Here is a 23,337-nt window from a genome sequence, read left to right as displayed (position 1 = left end):
TGAAGGCACAAGCTCAGTAGGAGAGTCTTCAGGTTGTAAGCTGGAGCGCTGACCCTCAGAGGACACAGACGCCCCTGGGAAAACCCCTGAAACAGCTGACAGTCTACCTTAACATTGCTCCTTACCCTTCTTACTTGCACTATAATGCACGATAAACCTCTCACGCGGTACTCCGCGTATTGTGCAGCGCCTCTCAGCTTTGGAATTGGTTGTTTTATTTCTCTATCTCAGACATTCTCTGCTCCTGGCGGAACTGTCATCTCTGACTTGTCATGGAGCACGTTTAAACTTTTGAAAAGAGGCAAATGTTTATTTGCAGTGCTTTGAATAAAGTTCCTTTTTTTCTACAACCTCCTGTGTCTCTGTACAAATCTGTGACCCAAGCGTGACAAGGGGGTGCAGTATCTTCAGCAGGTGCGTTATTGTCTTCTTCCGCTGAAGGAGTACTAGGAGTAGGCAGTGGGTGTCTGGGTGCGCGGCTGAAGAACATCTTGATAGGCAGATGCTGGCGCTGTCTTTTCATATGCGTGAGGAGGCTTTTGTAGGGTATTGCCATCTTTGATCATATCCAAGAGTTTCACCTTCTCCTGGATGGTAAGCATCTTCCTCCGGCGCTTAGTTTCATTGTCAGAAGGCGTAGAAAAAGCAGCACGTTTAGGAGCCATTGTGGGGCTTAGATAAAAGTTTTCAGAAAGCGCACGCGTAGTGATGTAAGCGTGTATGAGAAAAAAAATCGCGATAGAGTGAAGCCGCGAAAGTCGAAGCGTGATATAGCGAGGGATCACTGTATCTCCAAATGCTGAAAAAAAAAAAATTAGCTTAGTAGTTACTATCATGATAGTGCAAATATTAGCTTAGTAGTTACTATCATGATAGTGCAAAGTTGTCTTATACTTCTTACAAGGTACCTGGTCCAGGATTTCTGCACCTAATACGTTGTTTGCACAGATCAAAATCAAATCACCGGGGATGGACTATATTAAACTGCTTAATTTCTAGTGCCTATAGCTACTCCAGGCCTTTCAAAATCTTGTGGCACAAAACATTATCTGTTTCAAAAAGTTCATCAGAATATCCTGGTCATTCCAGTATTAATTAATAAGAAACTGAGTGCACTCTCTTGCTGACCAATAACAAAAGTGAAATAACAGTTTCTAACCCTATTAGTGAGACGGTACAATTCTTGTATGGATCTTTTAGCATTTGACTGTTATGCGATTGACTGTTCAACACAAGACAAGCCACACTGAATTGACCTTTACATCAATGGCCTTCCTCACCACAGGAACAAGTTTTTGTTGTTAGTTAGGGCCATTTGACACATAACTATGTAACAATTAGTCGCAAGGGTCAACCTATATACTTGTATTTGATTTTTGATAAAAGAACATTTTATTTTCATATAAATACTGGATTCACAATATTTCTAGAACCACCACAAGGAAATGAACTGATACATACTATAACATTTTTAAATAAATCAGGATTGCCCAGATATATTCAAAAACAAATAATTGTATGGCTAGCAGAAACTCCACCATTAACAATGACCTGTTACACACACAAAAAAAAATCTCTAAGATCAGTATATTTGGCAACATTCAGATAACTGAACAAAATGGCAACATTAATATAAAAAGGTCAAACATTGCAAACTGTCTACATGCCTACACTCTTCAAAATGCAGAGAGAAATTTTACATTGATATTTTAATCGGATCTAAAGATTAGATTCCCTCAGAAACACAAATCTCTGAAAATAGTCACTTCTTTGTTTTAACCAGTAAAACAATTATAAAATTTTTAGTTTTCCAATAAACTATCACAAAAATCAAAACACATTCGCAACTTTTAAAATGTAAACCTATAAAGTGAAATCTTGTCTTCATGTTGTACAACAAACTGTTAATATTGTTATTTTTTATTTTTTTGTGATTTAGAAAGGAACATATTGCGTGCAGGTATATATCTTTAAAAAGTCAACTAATTAAAATCTCACTATTTTGGCCACAAAGTTATACGTCTAATCCATTGATTCACAATCAAAGAAAAAAAAATGTTTGGGGGGAAAAAAAACAAAACTATTTCCTTGTATGGAATAATGCTAGATTTCTTATTGAAAGGAAAATGCAATGTTAAAGGACAATTAATAAAAATTGTCTCTCTAATAATTTATGTTTAAAAAAGTAAATTTCGATCATAACTGTGGAAATATATATATCATGAGGAAATTAGTAATGTAGCAATGTAAATAAATATGCAGTTCTCATCAGGAGGCCAGGAAGGTACCTCCAGCCCCAGTTCAAATTACCAGTATTGAATACATGGATGACATTTTCTTAAAAAGATTATGTTTAATAAAAACTTTGGTGGGGGTGACACAATCACCAGCCATTAAAAAGACATTCTAATTACGATATAGGTGGTACCATAAGAATTACACCTGTTTATTTTCAGATTTTTATCAGTCTGCATAAACGTACTTTTTGAAACAGCATGCAAGAGTTACAGCTATGTGGGTTAAAGTGGTTAAAATGCACACTGTTGCAAAATAGTCAAAGTATGCCACAGAATATTCTCTTTACATATCTGATCTATCTGTAAAATTCTAAACAAAAATAAAACACTTTCAAAAATATTCCAAGGGTATAAATAGTATTTAATAAACTTCAGTTTAATCTAAGTCACTTTATATCAGTTAATCTTTACATATATTGTCAAAGGTGATGAACTGAAAGTAATGCCCACTGGGATATTTGGTGCTGTCTGTGGTTACAGAGCCTTACATAGAATCTGCTCTGCTTCTGGTGCAACAGTCAAGGTGGTACTGAAAAGTATTTTTATGTTTTCATATTTGATTTTCATTTACACACTCCTTTTTCTGGTTTACTTAGACAGTGAAGAAATAAAAATCTAAATTTAGATGCAGAACTTTATACAGCATCAGTGTAAAAGCTGAGAATGCCCACTGAGGTTTGAAGCAGGGAGTAGCGAGTGTCTGGAGCCCCTGCTGCTACATTGAGCCAGTCCTAAAAATAGAACACTGCATTAGGAGAGAGGATATTCATCAAACATTGCATGATTGGGCACTCAGTTTAGGTTTTTACATTTACTGCATCTTTTATCTCTGCTCCTATAAGTGTCTGTACTTCAACTAATTTTGTGTTAATAACAAAGTAATGCTGAGTTAGGGAATTAATAACCATCAGAAATGGCTGCCACCTACATGTTAAAGCTTGACTTCTAGGTTTACCACAGATCTGAACTTTAAGGGGTACCCACTAAATTTAAGGAACAAAATAAAACAAACTGCACAAGATGGGTTAAATCCATAGTTAGCACTTAGGTTTCTGCCTTTCACAAATTTGTTTTTTTTTCCCCCTCACATCAATGAAACTTGACTTCTTTAAAATATCTGACAATGGACACCTGTCAATGCAAGTGATTATTCAATTCTGTATATTCACATTGGATACAATACACTGTATGCATTGTTGAGCAATTTGGGAAGAAGCCGACATTACAGGAACCTCTCATGAATGGTAGAGTTGTAACTGATTTCCTGATAAGTTTATGAAACTAAAACTGCCAATCTGTTTCTACTACTGTTGGAAACCAGTATTTACCAAAATAATTTAAAAAAATCCCTAATCAATTTTTGAATCCAAATGCGTTTTTGAGGAGCTAAAATTATATCAATAAATTATCACTTTGAACAGTTTCTCAAAGTGTGAGTTTAAAGCTTCAACACTGTTCCCATAAATTCAATAACTATAACTTGTTTACCTTTTTTACTGAAGTTCCCCCTTTTAAGTACCTTTTTGTGGTGTTGAGTTCAAAGATGTAAATGAAAGGTAAACAAAATGTCCCTCAAAGAAGAAGTCAGTTTATTTAATTTAAAAGCTGATAGTAAATTAAAGACTGCTGTAAATGTGGGACTGTGGTTCTCCCTGGAACAGCTGGAATACGTTTTAAAATAACAATATTCATGAATATTTTGGTTATTTTACAAAAATATTTTTTAAAGCAACATATGTACTTTTTTCACTTTCTTTAAAAGTTAGTGACTGATAAAATCATGTTATATTATTGACCTATGAATGACTCCAAATGGTGCCTGCTAAAATATTTCATCATTTAAACGTTTACAAGACAGATGTTGCATGAGACCACCAACTATAGCTGGTAATGATTAAAATGCTCAAGCATAATTATGAGAACAAAGTAAAGCTCCTAATTTGTTGAAATCATAAATTTACCCTGGCAAGTAAAAGTTACACGGCAATAAGGTGAAATAAGTAGCCAGTAAAGAAAATGAGAAAAAAAAGAAACTATTAATAAAAATAAACAAACTCAAAATGCCTCTGACCCTAAAATTGAAACATACAGCATATTAATACACACACACACAAATGAGGGAAGAGAGATAGAAAAATATTTACAAGAGAACAAGCTAGGGAAGTGAAGTTTAAAAACAAAGATAAGTTTGCAATGTTTCTGCAATGGGAGACGGAACCTCCCCATTAATAAAATGGACTTGTTACTTGAACAGTCTACTGGTGTGCCAATGTTTTCAAACCATAATCGCTGAACAGTTTTGAGGCAAAAAAAAAAAAAACAAACTCTATTGCTGTAATTAATGGTGTTGACAGACACACTTCTTATTTAACCTGGGTGCTTTTATTGCTCATCCCACAAACTATGGTAGCCCAATTAGTTCTGAAGATTTTGCTATCCAATTGTACTGTAATTGGAGACAGCAAATGGTAAACAATGAAATATGAGGCAGTGCTACACACTAAGCTGTCATATTAAGATCAACAATACTATCTTTAAAGTTACACAAGGATTCATATACTGTATTTAGGTTAATCAAAATGTTACAATGTAAGTACTGTATTACAAACCACTTTAATTGAAATGCCATTTGGAAAGAAAGACAAACACAAAACAATTGCTTTGTCTCCCTCTTGAGGCAAAAACTTGAAAAAGCATACAGCTCCTGTGCTACAAACAATATTATGAAAATACAAGAAGCCTTCCCAGTCACAGATGTCACTAAAATCATCTTATGATTTGGGTTTCATTCCTCTCTTTTATTAAGTTCTGGGAAGAAATATTGGATATTAAATAGTGAACATCATATTTTAGAAGTGAATTGATTCTTTGGTTATGTTAAGTTTTAAAATGAAGTCTCTAAAACTATGCCAAGACTTAGACTTCCAGTAGGTATGCTGCTTTATTCCACAAATCACTGTAATAGTCTAGTGATTTTACACTTTTACAGATAAAAGGCACAACAACTTAAATAATTTAAATATTCTATATATACCTATGCATTTTTTCACAGCAGTGAAAACAAGTTATTTGGCACATGTTGTGTAATCTCATCCATTGCATCAATTAAGGAGTACAAATACATTAACTCTTTCAGGGCTGATGTAGACTTTTGTCAAAATTCAGGAGTAGAGGAGGGTAATTGGCTGTAAACTGCAACAAAACTCATGCTTATGTTTTAGTTTGACTCTCTTTGCTAGAGGGAAAGTTACATAGCTTTGTTGGATTTAACCTCGATTCCCTACATGTACATGAGTAGCAAAGAGCAAACAACCTCTAAAATGGCACCGACATCTGGCGAAAGACCAATGTATTTGTGTACAACTCTGTTCTACTAACATGAAAGAATGTTTCCCCAAGAAACAGAAAAATGTAAACATTAATGGGGAGGGTTTAAAAAATAATCGTTAATCAGTTCAAGTCACCATCTTTACCTAAGGAGCCGTTATGACATCATACTCACAGACGTCTTTTGTTTATATCAGTTTTCCTAAAAATACAAGGTAAAAGTGGAAAACAGTTAAAACCTTTAACAGGCTTGCAACCATAAAGATGGAAGAGTAACAGATAACCCCTAACATATCTAAAAGCACATAAAAACTGTCTTGAACAAAGGACAAAATACATAGAGTGACTAAGTTTTATCCATTTTAGCTCTATCAAAGTTAATGTTATGAATGTGTAGCATCGCCATTTTCCAAGCTAATTTTACCATGAGAGATGACTAAGCAACCTCCCGGTGTTTAAAACACATTTATAATGCATTGTAAAGCCTTTTAGAATAGGAAAGAAGATGAAGTGGCTTTTTACTCAACCCTTTACAGAATGACCTACACGTTCACATCCTTAAATTTTGCACAAGAAGATCTTGGATATTCTTGGAACCAATTAATTCCTGGATTAATAAAAGCTACTTGTGCCAGCACAGCTACATGTAGTGACTTGGCAGAAATGTTAAAAATCTGGAAGGTATAACAGCTTGAGCAGACAGAATAAGTAAAGGTCATATCTCATTAGTTTTCCATCCCTGCTGCAGCATATATCAAGGTAGGATTAACAAATCAGTATTTCCCTAGAGCTGCAAAAACATTATACACACATTTTTTTATACATATAAACAAATATATAAATAATACAATGAAGTCCCCCATAATTTTATAGTGGTTTTCACAGAGAGTGGTGTAACAAATTTACAGCTAAAATACATGCATACAAATTACACATTTTAAATATTTGCATACTAGCAAAATACCCGCGCTTCGCAGCGGAAAAGTAGTGTGTTAAAGAGGTTATGAAAAAGAAAAGGAAACATTTTAAAAATAATGTAACATGATTGTCAATGTAATTGTGTTGTCATTGTTATGAGTGTTGCTGTGTTTTATATATATAAAATACACACACACACATATAAACATATACATATACAGATATATATACATATCTACATATATATATATACATATCTACATATATATATATATATATATATATATATACATACATATACACATCCACATATCAACATATATATATATACACATATATATACACACACGGTTTATGGGTGATGATTGTTTTACTCTTTTTATGTTTATTTTATTTAATTGTAGAATCAACTCCTATCTGCGCACAGCAGGGCAGCCGTGGGCGGATGCGTATGGTGTATTCACTCCATGTTATCGTGCATTGCGCTGTCAGTGTTATTTTGATAAAAGAATTTGAACAACATATAAGAAGCGTATAAATTATTAAACAGTAAAACATTAAAATTTAAGAAGTAAAGTTACATTAAGTAGTACTGCAGTGCCTTCGGGTATACCTCATTTTTTGTTTGCCCATTACATGCTTAAATGTATAAATTTTTTGGTGCACCTACCCGAGAACACGCGACATATAACAGAGCGTGGGAGAAGCATGGATTTTAAACACGCGTTGAGTTCATCTGCTGGTCTCCCTCGTGGAATAACTGGTAATGTTTGACTAAAATGTACAGTGAGTAAAACGACATTACCTCCTTTTTTTTTTTACGATCTGTGAGATCTTGCTTTTTTCGGTTCAAGGCTTCATAAGCTCTTTTATGTTGTATGGTGTACTTATCCCAAACCATCATCTTTGAATGTTGCAAGACTTTCGCCTTGTATGTAGATCGGGGTAATTACATTCATTGCATTCCTAGTCTGAATCACAATCTGATTGTATGGGTGGTTACCTGGCACTGTACGGTTGCCACCCGTCCTTTAAAATACGGAATCGTGCCGCGTTTGAGAATGAAATTGCGCGTCCCGTTTTGAATCAATACTGGACGGGATTTATCCCGTATTTTTTTTATCATTTTTTTTTTTAAAGCAGCATCTCATGCAAATCATCCCACACGCATTTTATGAAGATGCCTCCTTTCCTACTTTTGATTGGGTAATTCTATCTACTTGATGTCATCGTTAGTTTGATTGGTGTTTTTAACTGTCCAGTGAGGAGGGCATGTCTTTTAAGTACAGTCTGCAAAGTGTTGGCACTGAGATGTGGCGTCAGCGCCATAGTTGAAGCCCCTAACGTTGCGGTGAGCAAGTCGGCTAACATCCGCCATGTGCCGTCTTTCAGTTGCGAGAAGCAGATCATAGAATGGTTGAAACTGTTGCCCCTAACGTTGCGCCACGGCGTGTGGTTCGTTTATACCTCGTGTCTTCTCATTAAACTTTTATCTCGCAATATGTTATTGCAATCCGCAGCAGGAGCGTTTCTATAAACTTAATTTAAACTTACGTTTTACACCGTGCTTTGTTTCCCTTATGAACATGCTTGTATGCTTAACTCGCTCCGTTCTCAATTGTTTAATAAATTATCATATTCCATCAGAACTGGGTACAACCAGTCCACTGAAAGGCCCACTTTTCACACAGCTACACACCAATGTCTTTAATGATACAGAAGGGAAAACTAGCAGGGAAGACATGTAAACTCTGCACAGAAGGCAAACAGGCACAGGATTTGAACCAGAGCAGAGCTAACCATTATGACTCCATGCTGTTCCACATATTATTGTATTTTGATTATTTCATATTTGGAAATTTAAGGGGCAAAAAAAAAAAAAAAAAAACAAACATTCATTTTGACATTATGATTACTTCAGCTTTGGCTAAACCAGTGGTGAAATCACTTTTTACATTTTAATAATATGCATAAAAACCTAAAAATAAACTTTTGTTGTTTCAAATAGCAAACCAAGTAGACAACATTGTACTGCCACAAACTTAATAAAAAGACCATCCTTAAGTAAATTTAAACAGCGGATATATCTTCCAAACCTCTTCTTTTGGCTGGTCCCATTAGGGGTCGCCACAGCGGATCATCTTCTTCCATATCTTTCTGTCCTCTGCATCTTGCTCTGTCACACCCATCACCTGCATGTCCTCTCTCACCACATCCATAAACCTTCGCTTAGGCCTTCCTCTTTTCCTCTTCCCTGGCAGCTCTATCCTTAGCATCCTTCTCCCAATATACCCAGCATCTCTCCTCTGCACATGTCCAAACCAAAACTACACAGAAAAATATGCCTTTTAATAATCTAAATGCAAAATCAAGCTATGTACTGGTAAGATGATTAAGGCTTTTAGTTGTTCCTGAATCACAGAAAACAAAATTAGAAGGCCTCCTCTTATTTACCTTGAAACTGCCTGGCCTTTAAAAGCAGACATGTGTGCAAGTGACTGTTTTCTTCCAGCTACATCATATACTGTTTATGCCTGTGTATAAAATGAGCTCATCTTGGATAAATCAATTTAGCAATGTCATCCACACAAAGTCACATAGTGCTAGTTGAGAGGTTTCAGTGTTGGCGCTGCATTACATTTTATTTTTTCCTTTTGCCTATAAAAGAGACCTTGTGTGGTGTAAGGAGAGCTCAAATTCCAGTTAGTTGCTACTTTTTACTGGGAAACAAAAAGAGAAAAAAAAAATCTCAAGTGTGTGTGGTTGTCTCTATTTTAAGTCAATGGTAGTAAAGTTACCTTTACATACATACTGTAGATACTGTACAGCGCCTTGCAAAAGTATTCAGTCTCCACTGGATTCAAAATATACATGTACATTAGCATATTTTTTAAAAATAAAAACTGGAATAAAGCTGCTTATATACATGTTTTCATACCCTTTAAGCTCTAAAAACTGAAAATGTTAAAGAGCTCCAAACAAGACACATTTAACTCTCATTTGAGCCAAATTGAATTATGTTTCCCACCATAGAGCAACTGCAGTAAATGTCACATTTTTTGGATTTAAAAAAAAAAAAAAAAAAAAAAAAAAAATTAACACTTTGTAAGTGATCATTAGCTAGGCTGTGAACCCAAAACAAAAATGAAAACCTAATAGCATACCACAGGAGTAAGAGGCTAAATAATACAAATGCATAAGTCAAACTGCTTAACTGTTCCAGCAAGACTCAGCTCATCTTGTTAATGTCTGAACATACATTTCACATTTACAGTTTATGTTTTGTGTTTTGGTAAATTTTTTTGAAGTTGCAGGTTTGAATCAAATTATGAATGACAGCTCAAAAAAATAATGTATTCTTAACAGGTCTAGCATACATTAGTTGTATTTTGGGGACCTTGTGTTTAATATTGAACTGGAATGGGGATCAGGATGTTGCTCTCTATAAAATGTACAAAAAAAAAAAAAAACTAGGCCATTTTTGGACGTAGAGCAGAACATTAGGAATAACTGTACCTTACAACACAAGTGAACAGAATCACAGGTTTCAGTGGGACTAATGCAGTTAGAAAAGGTTTCTCTAATAACCAATTAGCATTAGCACATGACTAACCAAGGATAAGCTAAGAGAGTTGTCCATTATGACACTGAAGGAACTGCTGCTAAAAATAGTGCTCTGCAGCCATATGCGAGTAAAAAATTAAAAATCAGTAATTTCAAGCAGTAATGGCCATTATAGACAATAGTAATGCATTGGCTATATTTAATTAATTGTATCTAGATTTAAAAAAGAAAAAAAAGAATTTTTTAATCAAAAATACTGTACAGTAGTACTAGGATGTTGTACCGTGTTAGCCATTATGAATGTAGTGCAAAGTCAAGCAAAATGACACCTTTTACATTACATCTTGCCTGAAGAAGAGGCCTGAATTGCCTCGAAAACTTCCATATTGTAACTTTTTAGTTAGCCAATAAAAGGTGTCATTTTGCTTGTATTTTTGACAGTAGTGAAAAGTCAAAAGTCTCTGGGTGACTCTAAACTTTTGAACAGTAGTGAATTTACTATATTGACTGAAAGACACAACATACAAGATACAAAGCATTTTATAATTGCTAACGTCAATACTCAGGCTATATTTAAGACCCTAACCGGTTAAGAGTTTCAGTGCTGTAGCAGTGCAGTTGTGGCTTTTATATGTTACTTATTAAAGTTACTAACACTGAGCCATCTCTCTATTATACACACACACACACACACACACACATACTAGGGGGCTTCGCCCCCTGCTCGCTTCACTCGCCAACCCCCGTGTTTGGTTAATCGGATATACAATTTTACATTTTTTTTTTCCTTTGGAATGGTTTCAGTTTCATTACTTGCACTTTTACTTTAAAGCTTCATTAAAAACAATATTTTTTGGAGACACATTGTGACAATGCAATGTATAACTGCCTGTGAGTGAATATTGTTTCTGTTTCTCTAATAAATTGTCTGCATGCGTATCACGCCATCGTTTGTTTGAGCCTTTTGAATTCCACTGCTTTCATAATCTCTTATCTGCCTTTTTTTCTCTCCAATGCCTTTGAGTCTCTATTCTCCGTATTGTCCTTATACACTTTATATGTGCTGAGAGCACATGATCTGTGTGTACTATGTGCTTTTACACGACCGAGTGTTTTTTGATGGGTGTGCTCTTATATGAGATCTTTTGTAAGTAGGGCGTGTCTTGCAAGAATCTCATGTTCTACGTCCCCGCGAGACGGCCCTGGGACAATCTCTTGGCACCAAGTCTCATGTTTACGGTCCCCGTGAGACGCTCCGTGGCAAGTCTCTTTTGTCTCGCGGGTCTTTTAAATGTCTTTCGAGAACATCATGTATCGTCGCCTTGCTTTCTAGGATTTTTTTTAAAACAGATATATATATATATATATATATATATATATATATATATATATATATATATATATATATATATATCCATGTTTGACTGTCCACTTTTCATGAGAGAACTACTTAACGGATTTAGATTGGGTTTTTCTCTAGAATTTAATTGAACATTCCTGTTGATTTTGCGACTTCTCTCATCACGCTAAGTATTATAGTTCAGTTGTGGCACCGATTGATTTGCGCAAATCCGAGAGACATGCCATGGGCGGAGGGGAGGGGTAGGAGGGACCTCATGAGTAGGAAGCTGGGCAGGGCCATCTTCACTCACGCGCCAGCCTCCGTTCGAGTCGCTGTACCTCTCGTCACTTGGTGGAGCGTACCTTGCCTCCGCTTAGCTAGCGATACAGTTTGTTCAGCACACATTATCATCTAGAAATTGTTAAAGAGTAATGTTTGATGCTTTTGAGAGAGAGAGAGAGAGAGATCACAGCTACAGGTGTTTTAGAGGGTACCTGCTCATTGGCAGAGATATCACAGCCACGTGTTCTTCTCCCCACACGGGGATGCTCTCCCATCAGAGCTGAACACGATCAGATACAGTGGCAACATCTGACATTGGAGCATATCTACCTTCCACTCGGCCAGAGATACCTTATCAACCTTCTACATTTTTGGCAAAGAGATCACAGCTACATTCTCGCCCCTGATAGCAAAACCAAAAATATTGCATACTCAAGAGGCCCTCAGATACGAAAGCTATCAATATAAAATTCTTAATACAAAATTACTTTTTTTTTTTTTTTTTTTTTTTAATTGATTTTTAAAGTTTGCCCTGTTTCACTACTATGCGGGCGCAGCCGTGCGATATAGTTAGCATTAAATAGAAAGGCAAAACTTTCAATAATAAAAAAAGTTATTTTTAGCAGAAGGCAAAAAGAAAAAATAGTGTATTTGAATTAGTACATATGAAAATTGGGAATTTAACATGTTCTACTCAAATTATATCTATAGTCTGAGTTGGTACATTTTTTACAGGCTCCAGTAACCCAACAACTGTCTCCAACACTAACTCCACAGCGCTGTTTCAGTAGTGCCAAAACTGGAAGAATGAAGGAGTATACTGGCCAGTAACGCACAGTTTTCCTAAATTCATAGGGGAGATTATGTAAAAATAGGAGTGTTTACATTTTTTATCTAGGCTCGCATTTTGAATAAGAGCTATTACTATCAATTACCAATCTACCAAGTTATTCTGCTAATTAAATCCATTAATTGAAGTTGTGGTCTGCATTAAACATTTACTTAAGCTGAACAATACCAAACTAGGTTTGGCACTTCTGTGTCTCCAAAATATGTTATTGCAAAAATGCAAACTAGAAAATACTTAAAACCTGTATAAGAATATAAACACTATGTAGCACTCTGAAACATCTTAATACTGTATGTTTCCATTGTGAGGATGTGTAAAGCTTCCTTTAGCAGAGTACATAGACTCAAACTATTCAATGTGTGCTTGAAATCTGGTAATTTTACATTAGAGAGAAATGCTAACAGAAACTGAACAACTCATAACCCAGTCTTAACCTGAATACAAATATCAGCCAAATTTGTTAAGAAAATGCTGCTGACACGCTAACTGGCTTTACTTACTGCAGTCTCATTCTTCTTTGCAATGGTGACATGACCTGAGGAGCAAACTCAAGACAATCTTTCATTTATGACCCTTTATATCAGCCACTCCTATTTTTAATATTTTTTCTGTGTTTTCAGTTTAACTGAAGGCAAAGACTTGACATTTCATCTTACTACTTCAGTGCTCCACATGAGTTTCTGTTTGGATTTAAGGGAAAAATGCAAGGACACAGTTGATTTTTTTTTTTTTTAAAACTTAGTCCTACAAAAAATGTAATTAATAAGAAGCTGTATTTTCTTGTGAAAATCAAGAGCAAATTAAATATATTAAAAGTGTATGGTGTTGGCTGCTCTAAATGCAATCCCGACCACAAAAATGTCATTTTAGGGCTGACCATGTATTTACTTTTAATTGTGATGAAAGGTCAGTGTTCTGTAACAATTTTGTAGAGTTTGGTTACCTGTGTTTTGTTCAAATTATGTGTCTCATAGCTCCAACTTCACAGGGCACTTATGAAAAATATCTGACTTGGAAATTTATAGTCATGTGTACTACTGCACATGAATGTAGCATTTTTTGTTTTTAAATAGTGTCTAACTGGTACCACTCCAATGACAAAAGGACATGCTGTTTGTGTAGTAATATAAATTAACAAAAATATTGAAAATAATTTCAAAATTATTGAGTACTGTATTTGTTGCAGCTCTATGATGAAACTACTTTGAGTTACACAAATAGTTAGAACAGACAAATGTGTGGAGACATATACAAATATTCTTCTTATATAGTTTACAAAACACCAACGGTCGTCTAAAGTTAGTACTTTGATTTTTACAGAGAAAAGAAGGAAACCGCTTTATTACAAAATGCATTACAGCCACCTTTGGTAATAAAGCATTTTAGAAGTACAAAGCTAGTCACTTGAAATTAAAAAATTACCTCCATGTGATCACCTAAGAGACAGTTTTAAAGGAAATTACAAGAAAGGCACACAATGTTTTCCATATGTTATCCATATTTTTTCCCACAGGACTCAAAATTTGAAAAAAAAAAAAAAAATATTTGACAAACTTTAAATAATAAAACATTACTGGTATTTCACTTAAGAACTGCCTGTTGTGCATCTGTATCTGTGTGCAAACATGCCAGTGACCTTGCAAAGTAAACTGATCCTGGAGGCACACCAGTCAATCAAGACATACTAACAAACAAAACACATGAAAAAAGTAAAACTCGCCAGTTAACTTGAAGTTCTTAAAATGACCAGAGCAGGAAACAAATTTGTAAAGCAAAAACTAAAAGTGCCAACCTGTATGAAAATCATGCCACATCATCACTGTTACCAGATAACAAGTACAGAAAGTTAAACATGTTTTATAAAGGAACCAATTCAACTTTACTTATGTTGAGACCCACAGAAGAACCAACTTTAATTTGGATAGAAACATGAAAGTGGTTTTTGTAAAATGAAATTGGAATAATGATCGTGCCAAAAACCACTAAAAACTTAAAAAATACCTTTTGAGCTTTTTTTAGTATTAATCTTTAAAATGACCAATACATGTGCACATAGAATGTGCTGTTCTTCATCAGCTCGTGGAAGTTTTACAATGGGTATATGGGGGAGCTGAGCCACAAAGTATTCTTTATTTTCTTGCTGGCAAAGATTTACTTTCAGTAAAGTATTTAAAAATTATATAACAGAATATAAAATTGAAAACACTACTGACTTTCTTTGTTATAAGGTGAATGTAACTAAACAGATGGACCTTTAAATTTCCCAAACTAGTGTCATTTCTAAAGCCAGTGAATAAATGAGAGTCTACAGTAGTTCCCATGGATTATGTACATGTATATAAGGAATGTATTTAGTTATTTCGCAAAAATATTTCCTGGTCTGGTTAGTATTATCGTGCATGCATGTGCTCCAGATTTCCAGTGACAGCTAGCAAAGGCTATGCATACATGTAGTCAAGTGGCAAGAACTGAAGAAAAGTTATAGATAAGACTTTAAATCTGCTTGTGCTATGGGGTAAATTTAATCCATACAGATTAGGACTACAGGGAGCCAGTGACCATCACAGCAGTACAGAGAGTAAGGCAAGAAGCAACCCTGTTAGTTGCAATAGAGGGGCAATAATTGAACAAAAGTTATAGATATACATTTAATTTTAATCACAGTAAAGTTTAGTAAGTTCTGGTACTGATGTTTTAACAGAGTGGCAGCACAGAGCCATAATTCTTGACTCACTCCGCTTGGTTCTAAGGCAAGAAGCAACAGTGGTGGACGATATGCCTCTCCTTGGCTGTGCAATTGTGCCCTGCAGAGCAGAAAAGGTTGTGCTGCATGCAATCTACTAACAAAAACCTATAAATTAAGTATTTGTTTAGTTTTAATCTAGTTATTAACTATAGATATTTTGAAACATTGTGATCTGATTCAGGTTGGGGATAGAAGGGGATGGATGTTATTTACTTTACAGCACATGAAAGAGTAAAGGTTTGTTGTTAATGGAGAGGCATTCCATACACATTACCAGTATTCAAAGATCTTGCCTGCTGCCGCCAGTAACACTGAACACACGCATGGAGGGACAGGTTAAGCACGTCTAAAGCATGCAATTAACTGACATGCATGGGTAGAACATGTAAACTTCATGCAGATCCTGTCAACAGGAGTCAGGAATTCTAGTTCTGCTCTACCACTCTGGCCATGTTAAAACATCTGGTCCAAGCATACTAAACTTCAATCTAATTAAATTAAAATATATGCATTTTGTTCAGTTATTGTCCCTTGATTGTAAGCTACATGCCGCCTTCACCTCTCCCTGCACACACACCTGCCCAATGTTATTGGAAGCAGCAGGTTGCTTCTTGCCTAACATTCTGTGCTGCTGTGATGATCACTGGCCCCCCTGCGACTCAACCGTGGAAAAAAGTGTGCCCTTCAGCACATGCACAGTAGTGGCTCTGAGGCTAAGGAGCTGCGCTGGTATCCCGAAGGTTGCCGGTTCGAATCCCCGTCACTGTCAAAAAGGCCACTGCTCTGCTGGGCCCTTGAGCAAGGCCCTTAACCTGTAATTGCTCCAGGGGCGCTGTACAATGGCTGACCCTGCGCTCTGACCCCAAGGGGTATGCGAAAACTACCAAATTCCTAATACAAGAAATTGTATAAGGCGAAATAAAGAACAAACAAAAAAAAAAGTTTCTTCAGTTCTTGTCACTTGACTGCACATATACATATCCTTAATCTATCCCTTGCTAGCTGTCACTGGAGCACACACTTGCATGATGGTACCAACCACACCAGGTAATATCTTTTGTGAAATAATGTAATAAGTATTACAAAATAGCACTTTTTTTTTTCCTTTGGAGTGGCAGGTATAAGCTTTCTTGCTTTTTTGTACTGTAAATGAATTTTCCTTCATTCTACATTATTTGATTTTATACCAAACAGTATTCAAATTTCAAAAAAGTGCACGATACAATTAACCACCAGTAGCAGTATTATTTCACAGTCAATTATTCAGGGTGTACTTACACTGGCAATTCATTCAGTGCTTGAATACGTTTGTCTGCATGTAACCCTGCAAAGTCTAGTTGATTTGACTAGTGTGGCTGCTCAATGCCAGGCCAACTGTACCATGCCCTGGCCCGCTTGGAAGAGGCGAGCCCAAGCACATTTCAGAAGCATTCAGGATGGAAAACAAACATGACGTCAATGATGCAACAAGTCAGATTCTCATTCATTCAATAACATTTGAGTTAAAAACAGGTTTTTATTCTCACTTTACACATGAACATGAATTGTAGTTGGCAAGAAAAGGTGCAGATTCCTCCCTTAACATCATTTGTCTCTGTAAAAATCACCTTGTACGCAGCATGATTAACAACAAAATGCTGCGCTGCATGCTAAATAAATCTGTAAAAGGGTAGAGTGTTATCCTGCCCCTACACGACTCCAAAACAACCACAAAATAAGAAAAATCATTTTGAAATGCATTCTGTCACTCCATGTTCAGATTTGTTTTGGCTTTACACAAAGTCTATGGTGTTTATGGAAATGTTCCCGGGCCCAGACTGTTAATAAGCACAGTGCGAGTGCAGGCCAGCAGGGGAGTAGCAAGTGGGGACAATCATGCTTTGCGCACAGTATGAAACAAATGTGACTAGTGTGGGTACACCCTCAAATGTTACACACTTATGAGTTGATATTTATCATAGTTAGCTAATTCCATAAAATGGTAATTCTCAAAAAGTTCAAAGGAGGGCAAAAAAGGAGAAAAGAACTGAGTAAAATTGCTTGCCAAAAATCAGTGGTATCTTACCTGGCAGTCAAAATCCTGGAAATTACGTGCATTCTGTGGAACAAAACAAAAAAAAAAAAAAAAAGATTAACTACTATTAAATGAATAATATTTATCTAATAAAACTAACGTCTGATATCGGTCTCAAATCAGAACCGCACAGAACCTTTTCACAATTGCATTTTGATCTGACCAGGAGTCAGTCTAGGGCCAGCTTTAAAAATGTTAATGCTTTCCAATAATATAATCACGCATCCCTAAGAAACTTGCACCATTCATTTGAAGCAGCCTACTGAAAAATCTATAAACTGGCTTTAATAAAAAGCCAACTGTGCCATGACTACGTAACTCAGCTAAATGTTGAGACTGGGAGAGAATGAGTTTTCTGTGTTCTACTGATGCATACAAAGAAATGATCATTCTGATTTAGAAAAGGTAATGTTAAGGTGAAATGAAAGAACATATACTATGGTACACTACATCAGAAAAAGTTCAATTTTGACTGCTAGAATACAAGTTAGTATTTATGTACAGGAGGAAAAATGCATTTTTTGAAGCTAGAACATAATAAAGCACTCATTTTGTTGTTTTTTTTTTTGTTTTGTTTTTACTGAACTACAATTTATGAAAAATTCAGTTGGGCTAAATAAATAAAGAGAAAAACAGTTATAAAAAGCATAACATTCATATGAGAAGTAGTCAAAACTGAATAAACATGTAAAGCATCAAATCAGAATAATGGGATGAGGATGGGGATATCTATTATCCTTTGAGCGATTTTTCCCCTTATACTAACTTATCTTCATTGTACTTCATAATTTTCCAAAGCAGACACTTGTCCAAAGAAAGACAGAGGCTGAGCTGCACGAAAGTAAACAAAGAGACTGGAATGGAATGGAAAATTACAGTCACACCCCACCTCCCTCCCTCCCTCCCTCCCATCTCCAGCTCTGTCACTGTTTTTCCCCCACATAGCCAGTAATAAAAATAAATGCACTCTCTTTACTGCTACAGAAGAAAAGGAACAACCAATAAAAGTCAGGGTTTTGAGTTTATGACACCTCCAAGTAAAACTTCAGGTGTTGAAACATTTAAATTCTCGTTTTTCTTTCTGTATGAATTTCAGTACAAATTAAAAATGAGGCATTCTAATATTATTACCCATAGCTCCATCTCAGGTCAAGTCAAGTTGGGGAGCATGCACTGGTACAGTGTGTTGCCACACCCACCACATGACGAAACAGCTCCCAATTGGCAACTCCCCAGGCAGACATGCGGTACAGTCTGACCCTCTGGAAATGACCATCTATCTGCTGCAGCCAGGTGTTATGTGGACATCCCCTTGGGTCCTCAACAAAGATGCCTCAAACTGGATCACCCTCTGAGAATTGCACCACATTGCCACAGTGCCATAACTGACACTCCCTCACAATACAGGTATAATGATCCTTATTCGGGACTCTGTGAGCAACCGCTCATTAGACACAAAGTCGAAACAGTGGTACCCAAGGACTCGCCGAAGACCCATAGTACCGAATAAGTCCAGTCTTCGTCTCAGATCACTGGATAACATCCATGTCTCACAACCACCACAAAACAGGAAGCACCAGGACTCTAAAGACTTGGACCTTTCTCCTTTTGCAAAGATATCGGGAGCACCACACGCTCCTTTCAAGCGACATCATGACCCTCCATACACTCCCAATCTGTCTACGGACTTCATAGGAAAAGTCACCAGAGACATGAATGTTGCTGCCGAGGTAAGTAAACCTCTCGACAAAGTCAACACTCTCTCCACAGACAGACAGTAGACTGATTGGAAGGACCCTGACTCGATACCGTGACGATTGCACATTTCTGGGTGAGTCCAAATGTGCAGACTGCCATTTTTCCCTGAATGCTGTAATATTAATTGTATCCTGCTGCTGTCCACTGAGCAGTGGACATCTCCAAAACAAGTCAGCCATCAATTTGCCTGCTATTTTACCTGATTCACTATTCTCGCACTGTCGCCGTCTTACTAACCAACTAGCCATTATTTGTCTTGATCATTGTCAGGACAGAGAGCAATAAAATCAGCTACAAAAGGGTCTAAACCCTTAGAAGGCACAAGCACTGGCAGTACATCTCACTACATCATTATCAATACTCTTACTTTGTTCTTTTTGTCTAAAAAAACACGCTGGTGAGACTGCTTGGGTCCCATCTGTAGTGTCCAGCTGGTATCCTGGGCTACAAACATTATGACTCGCCTTGCTGGATGGATAGCTGTGAGGAATGGGAAGCAGGGCTTCACTTTATGGATAAGAAGCCAACAGGAGGATCCTACTCAAAAGATAACATAAATCTGGCAGCACAGTGGTTAGAGCCACTACCACACATATCCAAAGTAATATGTTGAAATTACGTATTTTGTGGAATATGCACATTATTTTAGGTTATCCTCATTTAACCCCCTTCTGGTAATTTAAAAAATGTGATCAAAAGCTGACTAAATGACTAGCAAAGAAAACATGCTGACATGATCACAAGTTCAACTGCTATTTTGCCTAGTGAATAAATTTGCTTATCAAAATGAATATTACAGCTGCAGTTTTACTCAATATACTCCTAGCTACCAACACTCACATTTTCATTATTTGGACAAGTGCTGAGAAAATCAAAAATGCAATAAGGGATTTACCTTCCACAAAAATTGTAGCAATGTGGCTACTTGATATTCACTGACTAGTGTACTTGATTCAGTAACAAAGGTGTAAAATCAGAGTTGAACCGAGTCTGCAGAAGCATGCAGCTGCTTTGCAATTTCCTTTACCAGAGTTGTCATTGGCACTACATTCACACCCTATCAAGGTAAGCTTACCATGTAACTATTTAAGCAAAAGTCAATAAATAGTTACACAAAGCCTGAAATAAAGTCAATGCCAAACCACGGCTTGCCACAGCTGGTGACTTGCTGTATCTATGCTGTCAGGCTCGCTGCTGTTATACAATCTTTTTGGTTATTATTGATCGCTTGGTAAAATTTGATATGTTAAGACACAAATCAGCATTACTAGATTATAGTTTTAACATTTTTTACATTAATACCTTTAGTAAGATAAGGTTAAGCATTGTAAAATAAAACTACTTTAAATAGGGACTACTGGGTGCATGTAGTGCCCCATATCTTTGACTTTAAGCAAATTGGAAATCAGTATTAAACACTTTAGGTGCAAATAACTTATATGAAACTTTTTTTCATTAGATCAATATACTGTATTGTAAATTGACTACAGTAAAAGATTCTAGAAACTGGGACTCTTTCCAGTGCTGGCCACCTGGCCAAACTGAGCAATCATGGGAAAAGGGCCTTGGTAAAAGAGGTGACCAAGAACCCAATGATCACTCTAGCCGAGTTTCAGAGAATTTGTGGAAATGGGAGAAACTTTCACAAGGATACCATCACTGCAACACTCCATTGATGTGGGCTTAATGACAGAGTGGCCAGACAGAAGCATCTCCTCGGCAAAAAGCACACATAAGCCCAATTAGAGCTGGCAAAAAGGCACCTCAAGGATCCTCAGACTGTGAGAAAATATGATTCCCAGGCACAATTCCTCACCTGTGCAATTATATTCCAGCGGTGAAGCTTGGTGGCGGCAGCATAACGTTGCGTTTTTAAGGGAAAGCTGAACCGAGCAAAATACAGAGATACCCTTAATGAAAACCTGCTCAAAAGAGTGCTCTGGGCCTCAGACTGGGCAAAAGGTTCACACTCCAACAGGAAAATGACCCTAAGCATAAAAGCAAGGACACCACAGGAGGGGCTTAAGAATAATTCTGGGTACTTAAGTTGCCCAGCCAGAGCAAAGACTTGAATCTAATCAAACATTTCTGGAGAGACCTGAAATCAGTTGTCCACCAAGAGTCTTCAATGAACCGGACACGGCTGGAGAGGATCTGCAAAGAAGAATGACAAACAATCCCCAAATTCAGGTGTGCAAAGCTTCTCACGTCATACCGAACAAGACTCCAGGCTGGAATTGCTGCTAAAATTTGCTTCAATTAAGTACTGAGTAAAGGGTCTGAATACTGGTGTCAATGTGATATTTCAGTTTTTATAATAATTACATTATTATCATGTTTAAAAATATATTACATATCTTTTTGCTTGGTTTTTCTGCGGTAGTTAAGAATTGCTTAATCCAGGGAAAAGACTAATTGAAATAAGTTTAGCACAAGGCTGCTACACAGTAAAACTTGAAAAAGTGAATGGTTCAGAATACTTTCTGAATGCATTGTAACTGTTAATTATATGTCCAAACACACACGATTAGCAATTAGTTGTTTTTCCAACTTGATTAAAAATTATGATGCTCCAACATGGTCTGGATCCTGATTAATAAATTGCTATTTAAGTCAAAGGAGACTGTAAATTAGTTTTAACCTGATACATGCATTCTTATGTTTTTTTTTTTTTGTTTCCATTTCTTCATGTTTCTTTTGCAGTATTATTTAAAAGAAAAATGTAGTTTAACTCGTATTACAATATACAGGGGGAGCCAAAAAAGTACCACCACATTTCAAATGTTTATTCTGCAAAACCGCTACAAGATAAAATAAATTTCATTACAACACAAGAAAGGGTATTCACGGTGTTTTAAAAATGATGTCTTCGAGGTTGTGGCCATCATTAACGATACACTCTTCAAGATGATTTCTGAACGGTCGCATGACTTGTTCAGCCATTTCAAGGGGAATAGCAGCGATTTTGTGGCTAATAGTGTCCTTGAGAAAGATCCACAAGAAGAAATCGCACAGAGTGAGATCAGGCAAACATGAAGGCCAACTGACATCACCACACAAGGAGATCAGCTTCCCCAAAAATATCTCCCGCAAAACGTGTTGCTCCATCCTGTTGAAAGCAGGCATCCACCACATCAATTTCTTCCAGTTGGGGGTCGCAAAACCTTCTCTAGCATTTCAATGTAACATTCTGAAGTGATGGGGAGTGTTGCTTCTCCCTCCTCAAAAAAGTAAGGGCCTACAATGCCAAATTCTGCAACGGTGCACCAAACTAACACGCTCACTGTGCAGGGGTCTCTGATGAAGTTCACAAGTTTTGCTTGTTTACACAACCATTCAAATGGAAATGTGCCTTGTAACGTTGCACACATTTAAAAAAAAAAAAAAAAAAAAGTATTTTGCACAGATGTCAATTGCAAATATACATATACACTAAATATTCCAATCTCAGTGTTCAAATGCAGCACACATCTGATTATTCAGTGATCATCTGTACCTCAAAATGATATGTTTTCTGACTATATTGTATCCATTACCATCATTCAACATGACATCCACATTCTGCATTTCCTATGAGATCCTTAGAGTTAATCAGAATAGTGCCTTTGTAAATTTTTAAGGGGAGAAGTGTAATACTTACAAGCGGAGCTAAATGTTAATTTCCTGTTCCTATTTTTTGTTATAATCAATGCACTGTTATAAGAAAATAAGCTCATCTTTTGATAAATGTATCTTTTTAAATATATTAATATATGGAAATCTAAACTTTATGTCAACACAGTGGATCAAGATGAACTGTTGAAATTATTCAATCAACATTTTATGTCACAGATTAGTTCATTGGTTCAAAATTTAATTACGTCTGTGTGGTAGTATAGTTTTGCCTGAAGGTAAATCATTTAATTTCCATAAACAATGTATTTATGGATTTAAAAACTCTGAATAAAGATGCCTTGGTTCATAAATAAATTCAGCCGTTTATTTCAGTATTGCTGAGAGAACAAGATGCAATGGTTTCCTCTGGGGGAAATCTTGCATATGAGTCATCTCCCCATAAGCCCAATCCCATTAAAAATGTATAAATTAGACAAGTCAGAACAATCTGTGGTAGTTATATTAAAAAAAGTTTATATTATATAAATGTACATATATACACATGCCATGCACTCACATACACAG

General features: G+C 36.3%; 1 protein-coding gene across 3 annotated transcripts in view; it reads right to left on the bottom strand.

The window, feature by feature from the left end:
- Window positions 1-23,337, bottom strand: part of ndrg3b (ndrg family member 3b) — a 1,230,027-nt gene that overhangs the window by 1,170,569 nt on the left and 36,121 nt on the right. For all 3 annotated transcript variants that reach the window (XM_051932925.1, XM_028811611.2, XM_028811609.2), the window contains exon 3: window positions 17,392-17,424. In XM_051932925.1, coding sequence (XP_051788885.1) covers window positions 17,392-17,424 — 33 coding nt within the window. The remainder of the gene's footprint in view (window positions 1-17,391; window positions 17,425-23,337) is intronic.

The sequence above is a fragment of the Erpetoichthys calabaricus genome, chromosome 10 (assembly GCF_900747795.2).
Source record: "Erpetoichthys calabaricus chromosome 10, fErpCal1.3, whole genome shotgun sequence".
Classification (NCBI taxonomy): Eukaryota; Metazoa; Chordata; class Cladistia; order Polypteriformes; family Polypteridae; genus Erpetoichthys; species Erpetoichthys calabaricus.
The sequence above is the reverse complement of the archived record's forward strand: the minus strand, read 5'-3'. Positions and strand labels throughout refer to the sequence as shown.